Source organism: Equus asinus, chromosome 15 (assembly GCF_041296235.1).
Source record: "Equus asinus isolate D_3611 breed Donkey chromosome 15, EquAss-T2T_v2, whole genome shotgun sequence".
In the NCBI taxonomy this organism is placed as follows: Eukaryota; Metazoa; Chordata; class Mammalia; order Perissodactyla; family Equidae; genus Equus; species Equus asinus.
This window is the reverse complement of record NC_091804.1, coordinates 14,680,537-14,696,319: the sequence shown is the minus strand read 5'-3', so window position 1 is coordinate 14,696,319 and position 15,783 is coordinate 14,680,537. Positions and strand designations below refer to the sequence as shown.

Genomic DNA, 15,783 nt, shown 5'->3' with positions numbered 1-15,783 from the left:
AGGACCATGATGCGTTTCACAGAGTGGGAGTTTTTAATCGCCTAGGAATGGAGCTTTCTTATTCTTGGACGGTTAATGGATGTTTGAATTTACGAATGCTGGCTCTTTCTCTCCAGCAAATATCAACAGTACAAGATGTCCAAATATTGCGAAGATCTATTTGGGGACCTCCTGTTGAAACAAGCACTTGAATCGCATCCAGTATGTATTTTTAGCAAACCATATTTCTAACATGAATGGATTTGTTTTGAAATTCATTTCTAAAGGGTCAAGTAGTTCTCGAGGACTAATGCTAAAGAGCTTCATATTTATTTAAATTCTTTGGTACGGAAAGCTTTCATCGTGCTTCGGAGGGATGTGTAGAGAGACATAAAATAAACAAAATATTTAATTTGGAAGATCTTGGGGTCTCTATGCATAGTTTCTAAGATCACTGTCCTAAAATTTCATAAAATGCCCACTGGCCGAAGGTCTAGACTCGGCAGTCATTCTCAGCTGTAGTCACATGTTAGAATGACCGGGGGAACTGTTAAAAATACCTTTGCGAAGTCCCCACTCAGAGATTCTGATTTAACTGCTCCGGGGTCAGGCCTGAGCGTGGTGTTTTTAAAAGCTCTCTAGGTGAATAAAATGTGCGCCTAGGGCTAAGCACCAACGGGAGCCTGTTGCTGTGGGAAGTCCCCCAAATTGCAGTCACAGGAGCGTGAAGTTCAAGCTCCCAACTCCAAAATAAACGCTTGGACAACATTATATATACATTTTTTGAGCTTCATTTTTACACCTGTTATTTCCTTTATAAATCAAAGAATTTTTACCCTGTGGTCCAGAGATAGGCTTTGTGGGGTCTGTGAACTCATTCTAATTGCATACTTTTTTTATCTGGAATAATCATTCTAGAGAGTTCATCACATTTTTATAAGGATCCGTGTGTACCCCCAAGTGGTTAAGATCCACTGTCACAAGGTGTTATGAGTAGCAAGACAGCTAATGGAATTAAATCTAAAACACCGTACAATAGGGAAAAAACAGAAAAAATACAGGAGACAGGATACCTGCATCCTTTGCACCTCCTCCTGACTCTTCAGCCTCCTGAAGTGTTGTCGCAGGCTGCCTGTTCCTGTCCTTGTAGGCTTCCTCTTCCTCTGGACAGGGGCCTGGCTTTTGACTGCCAGCGCCTGCAGTTTTTTACCTGAGGGGGAACTCTGGCCACAGGAGCCTGCTCTGCCCACACATGAAAAACAGGCCTGAAGTGCCAGAGAATTAACACCCTCCCCGTGCTTCCTCACTCCTCAGGAGGGCTAACTCCGAGCACATGTTTTCCACCGTCTCCCAGGGTCCCCGGCAGGACCTCACTGCTGTCCCCATAGTGGTACGATGCCTGATAACACCCCCGCGGTCGGCTGCCTGTCTCCTTTCTCACTTCCCACTCCTCTCTTGGACTATCCCCGGGCTGCCGCCCAAAGAAACTACAAGTGCCTTCATCCTTGTCTCAGAGACTGATTATCAGGGACCCCATCTAAGAATCATCCCTGATTTTTTATTATAATTTTATTTTTACCCAGGCCCTCTGTGTATTTTTTCAGTCAGGCTAAGGTGCTTGCTTTTGTGGAAAGACCACTGCATTCTTTGTGAAGTGATATTCACATACACAAAAGGGGTTGTGGGAAGCACAGGTAATATAAATGGGAGTAAGACCTGCTCACAGACTAAAGAACTTTCCATCTTGAGGGGGTGGGACACAGGACACACGTGTAAAAACATAAGTAAAAGAGGAGATGGCCTGTGATGTGTTGGATATTTATTGGAGATATCCAGTTCAAGAGAGATCACTGGGGAATGGACCAGTGACAGCGGGCTTCCTGGAGGAATCAGAATTTCGGCAGAGTGTTTCATTTGAGGCAAGACAGGCATAGGAATTCCCAGTGTGTGTTGTATGTAATAAGTAGTATACAAATTAGTTTTGGAGATGAATGGATGCATGGCAGGGGCGGGTATAAGTGGATGATGGGTGGGGGAATGAGGAATGGGTGGCTGCATATGGCACATTTCTGTGGATCAGAGGTAGTAGAAAAAAGGAACATCTCCTTTGCCATAAATCCAAGCAAATGAAACCACAGTAGAGGTCAGATTTCAGTATTTAGGACCACTCCCTTCTTGATTCCCTTATTGAACCCACAAACCACAATCCCAAGTGCTGAGGTCGAATCAGCCTACTGAGCAGACTGGCTGACTGTGCAGCCCAACACTTGGGGGCATCAGGGAGCCTCTTGACTTCTGCCTGGGAAAGCAGTTCTGACCCCAGCTAAAGCAGTTCTGACCCCAGCTGGCTTGGTGATCCCTAATACTTTACCAGATACTTAAAAGTACAGGCCTGAGGTTGAGCACGGTCCCCTCCCCCTGACACCACCCCAGGTAGTGTGGAGCAGCTCTCCCTACCTCCGGAGACCAGGTGGATGTCAAGTTTGTAGCGTTAGGCTAAGGCAGAGGGGGATGCGGTGAGCTGATGTGAGTTGAGGAATGGAAATTGCTGACTGCCATCTAGTGGATGTTGGATTGTATAACTCACCGGCCTCCACGCTTATTCAGGGCTGGGAATGAGAATGGAGAAGCACAACCGGTCGTTAATTCAGCCTTTTCTGTTTATCTCTAGCTCGAACCAGGCAGGCCCTTGCCATCCCCCAATGACCTCAAAAGAAAAATACTCATCAAAAATAAACGGCTGAAACCTGAAGTTGAAAAAAGTAAGTCAAATACACACACATATGATGGAAGCAGATATACATTGTATGTTTGGACAATTCAACTATCTGGAATGAAATATGTTTTAAAACTGCTGATTCAGGGGGAAGAAGGTGTAGTGGTGATATCACATTTTTATTTTTATTTTATGTTCTTTGCTGAGGAAGATTCACCCTGAGCTAACATCTGCTGCCAATCTTCCTTTTTTTTTTGGTATGTGAGCCACCACCACAACATGGCCACTGGAGGTGAGTGGTGTAGGTCCATAACCATGAACTGAACCCGGGCCGCCAAAGCAGAGTGCACTGAACTTAACCACCAGGCCACTGGAGCTGGCCCCATATATACTCTTCAGAGCAAAGATGCCACATTTGCATTTAAGTTTATTTTCCATGGTCAACTCATTCCTGCAGTGGGAAAGCACATTCATATATTCATATACCAGGATGTGTAGCGGTCCCAAGGAAAAATGAGAAGAAAGTGGAAGAGGCATTTTAGAATCTATCAAAATATGAGGAGCTAGCATTTTGTCATTTTATACACTCTAAAGTTCTCTTAAAAGAGTCCCTTTGTGTTTTGCCCATGTGATACATACATATGTAGAGATCCTAGGTAAAAATGAGAGTGTGAGTGGGTGTGTAGAGAGAGAGAAAAATGATTTTATACGGACATGTTCCCCTCTATTCTCTTAGGACATTATCTTTGAAAATATTTTCTTTCAATGAATCTCTTAGTTCAATGAGTTAATAGCACCAAATATTGATATGATTGCATTGTGTTTTTTCCCTAGTCTAAATTAAAATTTTAAAATTATATTAACTACAGTTTATTTTTATTACAAAAGCAATCATGCATAGGAAAATGAAAACAGCAAGGAACAAATAAGATAATAAATATGACTAAATTGTTTACTTTACACGTATGTACAGGTACGATAGACACTTGTACATACACATACACTTTGGACATTACACACATTTTTAACGAAACTGGGATCATGTTAAATATACTGATTTTTAAATTATTTTTAATTCAACCAATTAAGTATATTATACCCATTAGGACATAAATCTACATACTAACTTTAATTCTAATGTATGAAACACTATACAGAATATGTAATGTGGAAGATAGTATAATTTAACCAGTCCCAAGTTGAGGGATTTTCATTGCTATAAAAACAACAATAAACTTCTTGAATTTGTGCGTTTTCCTCCCTGGAGTCGGTTGGTACAGTTAGACTTGGTTGGCTGAAGCATAGACACATTTTATTTTGTGATGTATCTTGTTATACTGTCTTTCAGAAAAGTTGTACCAACTTACACTCTCACCGTAATCTACAGGAGTGCCTGTTTTCCAGCAAAATCCTAAGTGCTGGCTGTTGGTCATCTTCTATATGTGTGCTCAACTAATAGAAGAGAAATGATACTTTAATTTTTTTATTTGTATGTCTTTGATAACTAGTTTCTTTAGATAACGTTATTTATGATTTGTCCCTACACATTTTCCCATTTTTTTAATTATTTCATTCGTCTTTGTCTTCCTTACAAGAGGGTTTTTTTTTATATTAAGATAATAGGCCTGGTTATATCAATTGCAAGTTTTTTTTCCTGAAGTTTCATCAGTCTCCAGTGTGCGTGTCTCTTTTCTGTCACTTCCCTAGAGTTATTCATCAACCTTGGTCTTTGTTAGATTCTCCAAATTATGGGTTTTTGTTATCAAGCCTTAAATCCTTCCTGGTGACTGAGCCCCACTCTCAAACCTGGGGTCCAGAATTCTGAGCACTTCACCCATGTTCCGGTAGTTCTTCATCATGTGTAGATAATGTGGTTGTTGCACATTCCTTAAGAATTCCCACCACCAGGACTGAGTGAGACAGTGGCCTTAGGAATGTGACTAGTAGGAGCCTAGACAATATATTTCCGTTCTTTTCATTTCCTTCTCAGTGTCTATCTTAAAGCCCAGGTTTTATAAGTGATCCAACATCTGTCACCATCTCCATCTTATTGTTTGTTTTTAATAACAGAACAGCTCGAAGCTTTGAAAAGCATGATGGAAGCTGGAGAATCTGCTGCCCCAGTTAGCATCTTAGAGGATGATAATGAAGAGGAAATAGAAAGTGGTGAGTTTTGTTTTTTTTTAAAATTACATGTCACAAAAATACTTTTTAAAATTAAAAAACCCATGGATTTGTCTCAATGATCCCTTTTATATAATGAGACATCTTAATTCCGAATAGTCGGGTGTGTATTCATGCACCAACCTTAATCTTCTGTTATTTTGCCAAATAGTATTACTTCCAGTTTACCCGGGCAATAGATTTTAGTGGCTTAGTCGTCTCCTTTCTTGTTATGCATTCAGCGGTTCAGCAGGAATTCACAGCCAGAGAGAATCCTTGAAGCACTTGCTGTAGAAGGCAGGGGTTGGAGAGTAAGGACATGCTGCAATTCTTTCCTGTAAACCAAAGAGGAACTTCCATGTTGTTAGTGATGAGAGGAGTAAGGCAGGTTAGAAGGAAAGGAATGTGGGGAGAGACTCTCAGATAAATGATTGGTTTGTATGTACGCACAAAGTGAACTGGAAACTCAAAGCCAGTATTAAAATCTCAAATTCAAATTCCTTCAAATAACCGCCCCAACAGAATTATCCATATAGGTAGATAATTTTAGCAGAGACAGCCTTGCTTAAAATATTTGCTATTAGCTTCTATTTTACTTTCGCCATATAGCCACAACCATAATATTTGACTTTAAATGGGTTTTCTGAGAAGTTTGGAATGTTTTAGAAAATTGTTTTTATGTGTCATGAGAATTGATTAACAGAATGACTCAGTCTTCCATTGTGTGTTTATTGGTTAGACAGCGCCTTGGATTTGTATAGTGTTTGTGCTAAATTATTTAGATATACTTGTAGAAACTCTCTTCACTTATTATACAAACATGTGAAATACAAGAGTAGATTTTAGGACAGTTTGATATTGTGAGTAATAACCTAAGAGCTCTGAGAATTAACTAATCTAATTCACAACCCCTTAATAAAGACTGCTGACTGTGGATCAGGTTTATAAATGACGGTTTGTGTTGCATGTCCAAACTGTTGGTTCAGCTCCACTCCCAGAGAAATGTCATAATGACCACTTTCATGTTTTATATGACAGGGAGGGCCTAGGGGGCCAATGATAGCTGATATTATTATTATTTTTTTTTTAAAGATTGGCACCTGAGCCAACATCTGTTGCCAGTCTTTTTTTTTTCCTTCTTCCTCTGAAAGGCCCCTGTAGATAGTTGTATATTCTAGTTGTAGGTCCTTCTGTTTGTGCTATGTGGGACTCCACCTCAACATGGCTTGATGAGCGGTGCCGTGTCCACACCCAGGGTCCGAACCTGCAGAACCCTGGGCCGCCAAAGTGCAGCATGCGAACTTAACCACTCGGTTACAGGGCCGGCCCCAATATCTGATATTATTTAATCGATGCCTATTAGGGTTATCTATTACTGTGTAACAAACCACCCTAAAATTTAGAAGCTTAAAACAACACTTTATTATTTTCTGTCATAGTTCTGTGGATCATCTGGTCTCAGGTTGGTGGTTCTCCCTTAGGTTTCTCATGTAGTTGCCAGCAGATGACATCTAGAGCTGGAGTCATCTGAAGGTTCAATTGGGCTGGTGGTTGTCCAAGATGCCTCACTCATGTGGCTGGCAGTTGATGCTGGGATCTCAGCTGGGCCTACTGACCGGAGTACCCCCATATGGCCTGTCCACATGGTTTGGGCTTCTTACAATGTGGTGGCCAGGTTCTTAGATGGAGCATCCCAAGAGCCAGTGTTCCAAGAGGCAGAAAGCAGAAGTTGCTAAACTATTTAAGAGCTGTGCCCAGAACTGGCACATCATCATTTCCGTTCTATGTTATTCATCAAAAAGGTCTTGGAGGGCCCACCTGAGTTCACGGGGGTGGGTGAGTGGCAAGATCACATTGTAAGAGAGCACATGGGAGGGTAGATGTTATCACAGCTGTCTTTGGAAGATACAATCGACCGTAATGGCCATTATGTTATTTTACATATTTTTGCAAATAATAAACCTAAACGAGATTTAAGAATAAAATATTAAAAGGAATATATTTCAATAGACCAATAAAATACTTCTAAAATTTTAGAAGATAAATATTATGTAAAAACAGTTTCTTAACTTAGTTTATGTTTCATAGATGATAGCCAAAAACATGTAAGGCATTCTTAGATACTACAGTCCTGTGGAGCAAACTGCAGAGTGAAATTTGTTGTACCAGGTGTAGATTAAGCATCACCGCCTTATCTAATTTTCATACAGTCCAATGAAACAGGTATTATTGCACTCCTTTCTCAGATGAAGAAGCTGCAGCTTAAAGAGGTAATGTGTTTTGCAGATGATCCTACAGCTGGCGAGCAATGGTGCTAAGATTCAATCTCAGAATTGCCTTGACTCCAGGGTCAAGACCTTTGGTACCTTACAATACTGCCCTTCTAATATTCGTAAATATGAAGAAGACACAAATATGCAAAATAGTTGTTAAAAATATTTTTTAAAAAAAGAAGAAAGAATATAACTGGTGAAAGCCAAAGATTTAAAATTTCCTGAACACACACATTAATCTAAAATGGGGGTCAATATGATTCCACTTATCATCCTATGGGTACTTTCCCAATTTTTCTGAGTATCTTAATTATCCCCACAGACAAAAAATATTTGCCTCTAGTGTCTCCCATGTTATTCCAAAATATACTTGATATTTTGATTAAATTTTAACAGAAATAATCGCATGGTATAGTATACATACAGGAAAGTTGCTGAGAGGACAGAATCCTCCTCTTGAATTTCTCTTTAAGGACATAGAGGTTTCTGCTCTACCAGTTATACATATGTGATTCTTAGGTTCCCTCAGTGATACTTGGCTTTAGTTCTGGTCAGCCAGTTGACTGTAATTACTCTGGTATCACAGTATGATCCTACTATCCATGAATGACTGGAGTGTCTAATTTAAATACTTCAACACAGCAGGCAAGAGGAAACCAAGCTTAATTCAAGAGGACAGGTCTGCCTGGAGGCTGTAGAAAATAGAAGGCTCAATCAGTGAAAGCATGTGCCCATTCCTTAGCTGGATTTAGATTCAGAAGGACATGGGGCTCCCAGGACTCTGAGACAAGCACTGGGGAATACCAAAATAGTGTGTGGTTGTGGGTGTGTCTGAGATGGTACCATTCATTCATACAACTCTTTTAAAGTGGTTGTTAAGTCTCTACCACTTGTATGGGACACATCCCTTAATTTCAAGCAGTTTACATCTGGCTGGGCAGGTTAGACTAGAGATAGATGAAATGGAAATTTAATGGTGATGGTGGGAAGTTTCAAAATCTTTGTTACAGACTGTAGGTCACGGAAGCCCAGTAGTCATGGAATCCCAGTGTCACATTAAGAGCATTGTGCTAAGAACCTGGAGAAATCTAGATCCATAGCTTGTTCTCTGGCCTTGGACTTGTAAATCATCTCTCTAAATCTACTTCCTCACCCATAGAGTGAATATACTGGACTAGATTATTTTAAGACCTATTCTAGCTCCATAAACTGTTTTTTTCCTGCCCCAAGGTCTGTATGACCTAATTTTTTTTTTACTCATCTGCCTCCAGAGTATCCCCTCATCAGAATATCAATATCCAGAATAGGAGAGTATCTGTCTTCCTTGCCTCACCTTCTTCCCATGCCTAGAATAGAACTTTGCAAAAAGCAATCCCTCAAGAAATTCCAAATCCAAGATATCATTAGTTGAAAAACACCACTATTTTGTGACTAAGAAAGAAAAATGCTTTCAATTAATTATAAAATGCCCTTGATTAAAGAACACATTGCAACATCAGAAATACTAAATGTGAGTAAAATACATCGTAGAATCAGTGAAATCATTTCTCATTTACTCCTGTTCTTGCGTTCTCCTTTGCACGTTTTAAAAATGCTTTTTAAAAAGTATCTCTAATTCTTTTGGGTCTGCTCACCTTCCTTGTGAGTCCATACTCAGCAATTATTTTGCTATTTTTTTTACGATAAGGGTCCCTCCGGCTCTGTGTTGTGATGGTGTGGATTTGCGTTGGCCTTGTCCATCGGCCTCTGGGTTTCTCCTGATCCTGGCTAGTTTTTAGGCAAATTCATTACCTGGGAGCTCCTGCAGAATGGGGATTATGGGAATCCAGATCTCACACCAGGTTGTGGCTCATTTTCCAATGAGTGATCTTTTTCTACCAGCAACCTTGGTGGATACCAGAGTTCTTGTCACTTTTCCTGGACTGCTGGACAGAGTGCTTCTGGCCTCCTTTCACAGCCCGGGCCATGCTCCTGGGGCACAAGCTTTATTTAGCACCAACTTCCAGCTCCCCTTCTAGCATGAACCCAAGGAATGATTTCAGAGTCTTTTAAACCTAATCCAGGCTTGACAAATGGTTTACAGGAGCGGTACAATCCTTCCAAGCTCTTTCATTTTTATATCACACCACTCCAGTCAGTATGCCCATAAAATTCACATTTTAGTCTCTTCTTCAATATGCATGTTCCTTTTCTATCTTCTTCTTGTTTTCTCTAGGTGTCAGGGAAGATCAAAATACCCTTGTGAGTCACAGATTTTCCTGGCAGGGGATAGTGCAGGATTTGGGAGGCCACTGTGATTTTCCCAAACAGGGGCTTTAATTTTTAGGGTTAGTGTACTGGGATAGAAATGATCATTCACTTCAGAAAAGTTTATTAAGCGTCAAGCATGTCAAAAACCATGCTAGCAGCACGCGAATTAACGAAATGTGCTCCTTGACCTTGAGTAGGTAAGAGTTTAGTGAGAGTTTCATTTGAAAAAAGTTGGCATATTCAGATGTTCATATTTTCTTTTAGCTTCCTTCTCCTCTAAAAGTGCTCATTTTCTACCCAAGACTGTGCAGAAGGCCTGACTGCTTGGTGGTAATGTGGCTTCGTGGATTTTCCTTTTGTCTTTCACACAGCTGACCAAGAGGAGGAAGCTCACCCTGAATACAAATTTGGAAATGAACTTTCTGCTGATGACCTGGGTCACAAGGAAGCTGTTGCAAATAGTGTCAAGAAGGTCAGAGTCTTGATGTTCCTTTTCTTTCATGACTCTCAAGAGGTAGCAGCTGTTTGTTATGAAACTATAGAAATGTGACAACCACAAGAGAATAAAGTAGCCTATAATTCCTCTTCTAACTTGAGTGACCAGACTCAGTATCTGAACTCAAGACGTGCACAGTATTAGAAAGGACACTTGAGTTACTCATTAGTGATCCCAGTGTTGACCACTACCCATTTGGCCCATGTCCTTTAAATATGATCATTCATTGCGTTATTATGGTGAGTGGGGAGACAACAACAGCATCCCAGTGGCAAAGTTTAGCCTGTTGAAATCATCTGGAAAATTATCCCTGATCATCCCAATCAGACCCTCATTAGAAAACTTGTCCTGCTAGTTCAATAACTCACCTCCCTCCTAATGAAGAGTGAGCGTAAAAATATTTCCATCTATCCAACCATTCAGCCAAGAAAAATAGTTATTGTGTACCTACTGTGTGCCAGGCACATCCTAGTCTCTAATAATCCAGAAGGGTCAAAACACACTTGCTTTCTGCCCTCATGGAACCTGTAGTCTGATGGGAGTTAATGGAAAGGGAGCGGGAAGCAGACAACAAACAAGCAGACAGTCAAATAATTACATAATTACGACTTGTGATAAGTGCTATTATGAAGCTAAAAATGAGTGCTAAAGTGGAGAATAATGAGAGCGATGAGGGAGAGGGAAGAAGGAAACCAGAACCCAAAGGTAAAGAGGAACCAGCCATGCACAGAACTAGAGGAATAACTTTCCCCGCAGAGGGACCACAGCAGTAACCGCAACACAGGCAGTGTGAACAGAGCGAATTGAGTGAGGACGGGGGAGAGTGAAGCAGGATGGGATTGGACAGGCAGGTGGGAATGAGATAGTGCAGGATTTGGGAGGCCACTGTGAGAAGCTCAAATGTTAAGTAAATTGAAAATTAAAGAAGGGGGAAATGTAGCCTGATATGAGTTTTTAAAAATCACTATGGTTACCATGTGGAGACTAGTTTAGAAGGAAGCAAAAGTGGGCTCGGGAAAGGCAGCTAGGCTAGGCTGTTGCAGGAGGCCAGACCCTGGAGGGTTAAACCGGACAGTGGAAACAGAGAGCTTGAGTGGATTCAAGATCTATTGAGGAAGCGAAGATGATTCAACTTGCTGGTGGATTGAATGTGGAGAAGTGAGGGAGAGAGCGGAAGCAAGATAACTCTCTAGGGTCTATGTTTGAGGAAGTGGGGAGCCAATAGGGAATACTGGAAGACAAAGAACTCAGGAAGACAAAGACTCAGTGCTTACCTTTATGCTGTCTTACCACATAAAGCCTTGACCAGTACTCAGACGTGAGTGTGGACGTGCAGAAGAGTGACCCTTCATGCTTGCTGCCCTTTACATATCAGGGGAGGTGGCCACATGGATTATTTGCCAAGCCCCGTGACTAAATCGCTAATTAAATTACTGTAAGGAGCATCTAAATAGGCAAAGACTATCAACAAAGGAGGGAGAGAGCATTAAGAATTGCTTTTCTAGTGTGTAAGACAGGCCATCGTATCTTTTCAGTATCCACTTTTATCCATGGCTTTATGTCATCAATAATTGCTCATCTTAACAAGTAAATAGAATAAAAAGGTTATAGATTTTTTTTAAGTATTTACATATGCATGGCTAGTAAATTTGAGATTTTTCCCTTTAGAGAAGTAAATTAATTATTTTCTTTCTCTAATTTAGGCTTCAGATGACCTTGAACATGAAAACAACAAAAAGGTAATATAATTTTCCTGTGTTTTTTGTTTTCATTATGAGACACCATATGTGGCCCTCTAATATTGAACATTTTATACTAAGTGTTGTTATTCTGTCTTCTCCCTATCCCATGGAATGTCAAGCTTACTTTTTATGGGGATAATATTTACATAGTTGATGCATCTAATTATAAGAGTCTTTAAAAGAAGGAATTAATCACAGTGAGGAAATGATTAAATCCTGGTAAAATTACAGAACCAGGGCAAGTGAATAAGATGATTTTCCTAAAAGTAAGTGTTTAGCACAGTAAGGCATTTTCTTAAGTTAGAATTAGAGATTTTATTCCTAGAATAGGAGTATATAATCATCAACACATTGAATTTGAAAATAAAAATGACCTAATATGTCTTCAAATTGATATCATAGTGAAATAGAAAGGTGATCATGGTTCTGACTGCATTGTCCTTCTGAAAGATGCTTAGTTACTTTCACGTTGCAGACATTCTGAGTTTTATTTGACATTATTAGGTATTGACTGTGTTACAAGGAAAGTGAAGTTACATTTTCAGTTTCTTTTATCCTCTTCAAAGATCTTCCAGATATCAAAGTGGTTTGAATTAGTAAATGTACGTGGTTTATTACAAGGGTGAGACTGATGGCAGTCACAGACAGAAATGTGCTTTGTAATTTGATTCCCATAATTCAGAGCTTCAGAAAATACTATCTTTCTGTCTATGGGGTCTTATCTTATTTGGAGCAAGACCCTATCTTCTTACTGTCTAAATATTGTTTGGAATAATTATGGATAAGTCTGCTCTCAATCCTCTCCCATGATGTTTGTGAAATTCTCTTCTATTAGAATTTTATAAGATATTGGAGCCAACAAAACACAGGTTGACATTTGGTTACTGCTGTTTATTAGCTAAGCAGCCATGACCGAGTTATTTTAATCTTCAAGGCCTCAATCTTCTCAAGTAGTCAGTGAGTAGGATTCTAATCCTTACTACACATGATTACTGACAATAATGAGGTTGTGCATGCAAGAATTCAGTCTGCTACCCAGCACGTGGTACTGGTGTTACTCATTATCATTAAACACACAAGAAAGAAATCTGACATGGCCTCTGCCCTTATTCGGGCATTCAGGACATATAAAGAAATGATTTTTTTGAAAAAGCAAATCACATTATTTGATTATTTCTCTCAGGCTAAATCAGCTTGATGATTTAGAATGCTCAGATTGTTAAGTCATCAGGTAAAGCAGTCTGACCATTTTTTAACTATTGAATTCATTCATGTGACCAGGCAGTTTATCCACCTGTGTTCAATCTATGGAGGAATTTAGCTCTTCAAAATTCTCAACAAAATGTTGATCACTTTTGAGGTGTTATTTTTGTTATTGATTTTATGCGTTTTGTTCTGATTTACCAAGAAATGAACTAAAATAATTTTTCTTTTTTCCTCCATGCAAAATAATGCAATTTCAATGTGTCCTATGTAATGAATTCTCAGATTATTTTAAGAATAAGCTTTTGTTTTGTTTTGTTTTGAGGAAGATTAGCCCTGAGCTAACTGCTGCCAATCCTCCTCTTTTTTCTGAGGAAGACTGGCCCTGAGCTAACTGCTGCCAATCCTCCTCTTTTTTCTGAGGAAGACTGGCCCTGAGCTAACATCCATGCCCATCTTCCTCTACTTTATATGTGGGACACCTATCACAGCATGGCTTGACAAGCGGTGCCATGTCTGCACCTGGGATCCAACCCAGCAAACCCAGGGTCACCGAAGTGGAACATGTGCACTTAACTGCTGCGCCACTGGGCCAGCCCCCAAAAATAAGCATTTTTTTTTTTGAATACCATAAATTACTTCTGTTTGGGGCCTAAATTCTAGAGCAGTGTTAAGCAGATTGTGGTCCCCAGACCAGCCCCAGCAGCGGCACTTGGCAGCTAGTTAGAAATACAAACTCCTGGGCCATTCTCCAGACACACTTTATCGGAAAGTGTGAGTGGCGCTCAGGAATCTGTCTTAACAAACCCTCCAGGTGATTCTGATGCACACTCAAGTTGGAGAGTCAGTTTTTGACTTTGCCTCCATTTGTGAAAATATGGATGACAGTACCCATTATAGATTTCATAGCATTGCTGTGCTAATATTCAATATAGTTTCTTGAACATTTTAAAGACCTTCAAAAATCTAAAAGATGTCCAAACAATGTAAGATAAGCCTAATATTTTATCATCTCCTTTTGCATTATTTGGTGGTATAATAGGCATTAACTTTTAAAATTATCCTTAGCATCACTGAGAAAGAAAAAGGTCGTCATCTTTCAATTTGTGTGTGTGCAAATGATCGTTAGTGAAGAAGTCTGCAGCATGACTCTGTGAGCCTGGCTGAAGTCTTGACATGCCTGTCCCTTCATTGTGCTTGTAGGGCCTGGTTACTGTAGAAGATGAGCAGGCGTGGATGGCGTCCTATAAATACGTGGGTGCTACCACTAACATCCATCCCTATCTGTCCACAATGATCAACTATGCACAGCCCGTGAAATTTCAAGGTTTCCATGTCGCTGAAGGTAACACCACAGGTTAAATGCGGTTGCCTTTTTTGTCTGCTTTTCTGCTGTTATGCTGATGAGCTCTGATCTGACTTGTTGTGTTGGGATTTTCTTTTCTGGACATGAGGCTGCTCACCTCACCTTGTTTTTGTTTGACAGACCATAACGTAACCACATTTTGGGCATGCAGTAGCATTCCCTCCGTTATCCACAGGGTGGCTCTGAGAGACTGTGGATTTGTTAGCACTCAAAGCATGTAGCCTCTTGCATTTTAGATATACTTTCATTTAGACCTCTTTTAATCAAAAGCTGGTCTCCAAAAATGTATAAAGTGTTTTTAAACTTTCCATAATCATTTCTGGGCTGGAGAACCCATCCTCCTCCTCCTCCTCCTCCTCATCATCAAATATGCATATTTCAGGGATGGCTGTGTGTGGCAGTTGGTGTATACATAATTTGTTTAATGACTCCAAATTTAATTCATCACACTTTTTTTTTTAAGTCAGCTGTCTCCATCCCCAGGACATTAATGAAAGTAGGAGCTGCTGATATGATAATGGCACACCTGCCTCCAAAGCCTCATGGTTCAGGGTGTAATTATATTTATTGCCTGTCTTTCTGGGAGGGTTGATGGCAGGGTTTCTGAGTGCATCTTTTTTTTCTTTACAGAACGCAATATTCATTATAACATGTCTTCTTTTAATGAGTCAGTCGGTCTAGGCTACCTGAAGACACATGCGATTGAATTTGTGAAGTATCCTTGTGTGTTAAGTGGAATAAGTGGTTGGTGCACTTTTGGTTTGGTGGGAGTCTCTAACGTAGATAAATGGTTCATATATAATTGTAGTTGTAGAGCTAATAAAATAATATGTGTGAAAGACCACAGCAGCTGTGAAAATCTGCCCAAATGAGAATTGTTGTTATCATCCACACAGTGAACTGTAGTTTTTCTCTGAAGCATCATTTACAAATGTGAATTTGCTCCCTCTTGTCTGCGTGTTTATCATTGTTGGTCTAGACCTTTGTTGTTTTAGCTCTTTGTTGTTTATTTATGCTGCCAGAATATTCTTTTTTCCATTCTCCTTAATAAGTTACACAGTTATAACAAACGACAAATGAGTCGTATTTACCCCAAGGGAGGCCGAGTCGATTCCAGTAATTACATGCCTCAGATTTTCTGGAACGCTGGCTGCCAGATGGTTTCACTGAACTATCAAACCCCAGGTAGGAATTGATGTCCAGTAACCTCGAATTCCACGAGAACACTTTGACAGGATGGTGCCAAGAGTAGCCATCGGTTGGCTGTGGGCATTTTTTAAAGGAAGCAGACATATGGCAAAACAACATGTTGTTGGATTTACATAATGGTGAGAAATTAAAAACTCAAAGCAATAAAACAATGGTAGAAGGAAATATATTTTGATTTAAATTGAATTTCCTTTTGAAAATACCATGACTAATCTGTTAAACATTGCCCCCCATTCCAAAATATTTCTAATTTTTCTTCCTTTGGATCAAACTTATCTTCATTTCCAGAAACAGAATTAAATGAGAAGAATTTGAGTATCTGTGTACAATAACTATGATTCATTTTTCCCTTGGAAAGTACCCTTCCCACTGTTAACATTCAGCAG

At 39.9% G+C, this 15,783-nt stretch overlaps 1 protein-coding gene and 1 long non-coding RNA gene across 14 annotated transcripts in view; one reads left to right on the top strand and one right to left on the bottom strand.

The window, feature by feature from the left end:
- The window catches only part of PLCB4 (phospholipase C beta 4), a 381,489-nt gene that overhangs the window by 302,744 nt on the left and 62,962 nt on the right, over positions 1-15,783 (top strand). For all 13 annotated transcript variants that reach the window (XM_070485569.1, XM_070485568.1, XM_044747972.2 and 10 more), the window contains 8 exons: positions 117-201; positions 2,651-2,741; positions 4,766-4,861; positions 9,753-9,853; positions 11,581-11,616; positions 14,026-14,167; positions 14,819-14,903; positions 15,249-15,373. In XM_070485569.1, the coding sequence (XP_070341670.1) occupies positions 117-201; positions 2,651-2,741; positions 4,766-4,861; positions 9,753-9,853; positions 11,581-11,616; positions 14,026-14,167; positions 14,819-14,903; positions 15,249-15,373 (761 nt within the window). The remainder of the gene's footprint in view (positions 1-116; positions 202-2,650; positions 2,742-4,765; positions 4,862-9,752; positions 9,854-11,580; positions 11,617-14,025; positions 14,168-14,818; positions 14,904-15,248; positions 15,374-15,783) is intronic.
- LOC139040304 (uncharacterized) lies at positions 208-11,425 on the bottom strand. The gene is made up of 3 exons (XR_011494562.1): positions 11,152-11,425; positions 5,003-5,193; positions 208-2,588 (listed from the first exon to the last, which is right to left on the bottom strand). It is a non-coding gene; the product is annotated as an uncharacterized lncRNA (long non-coding RNA).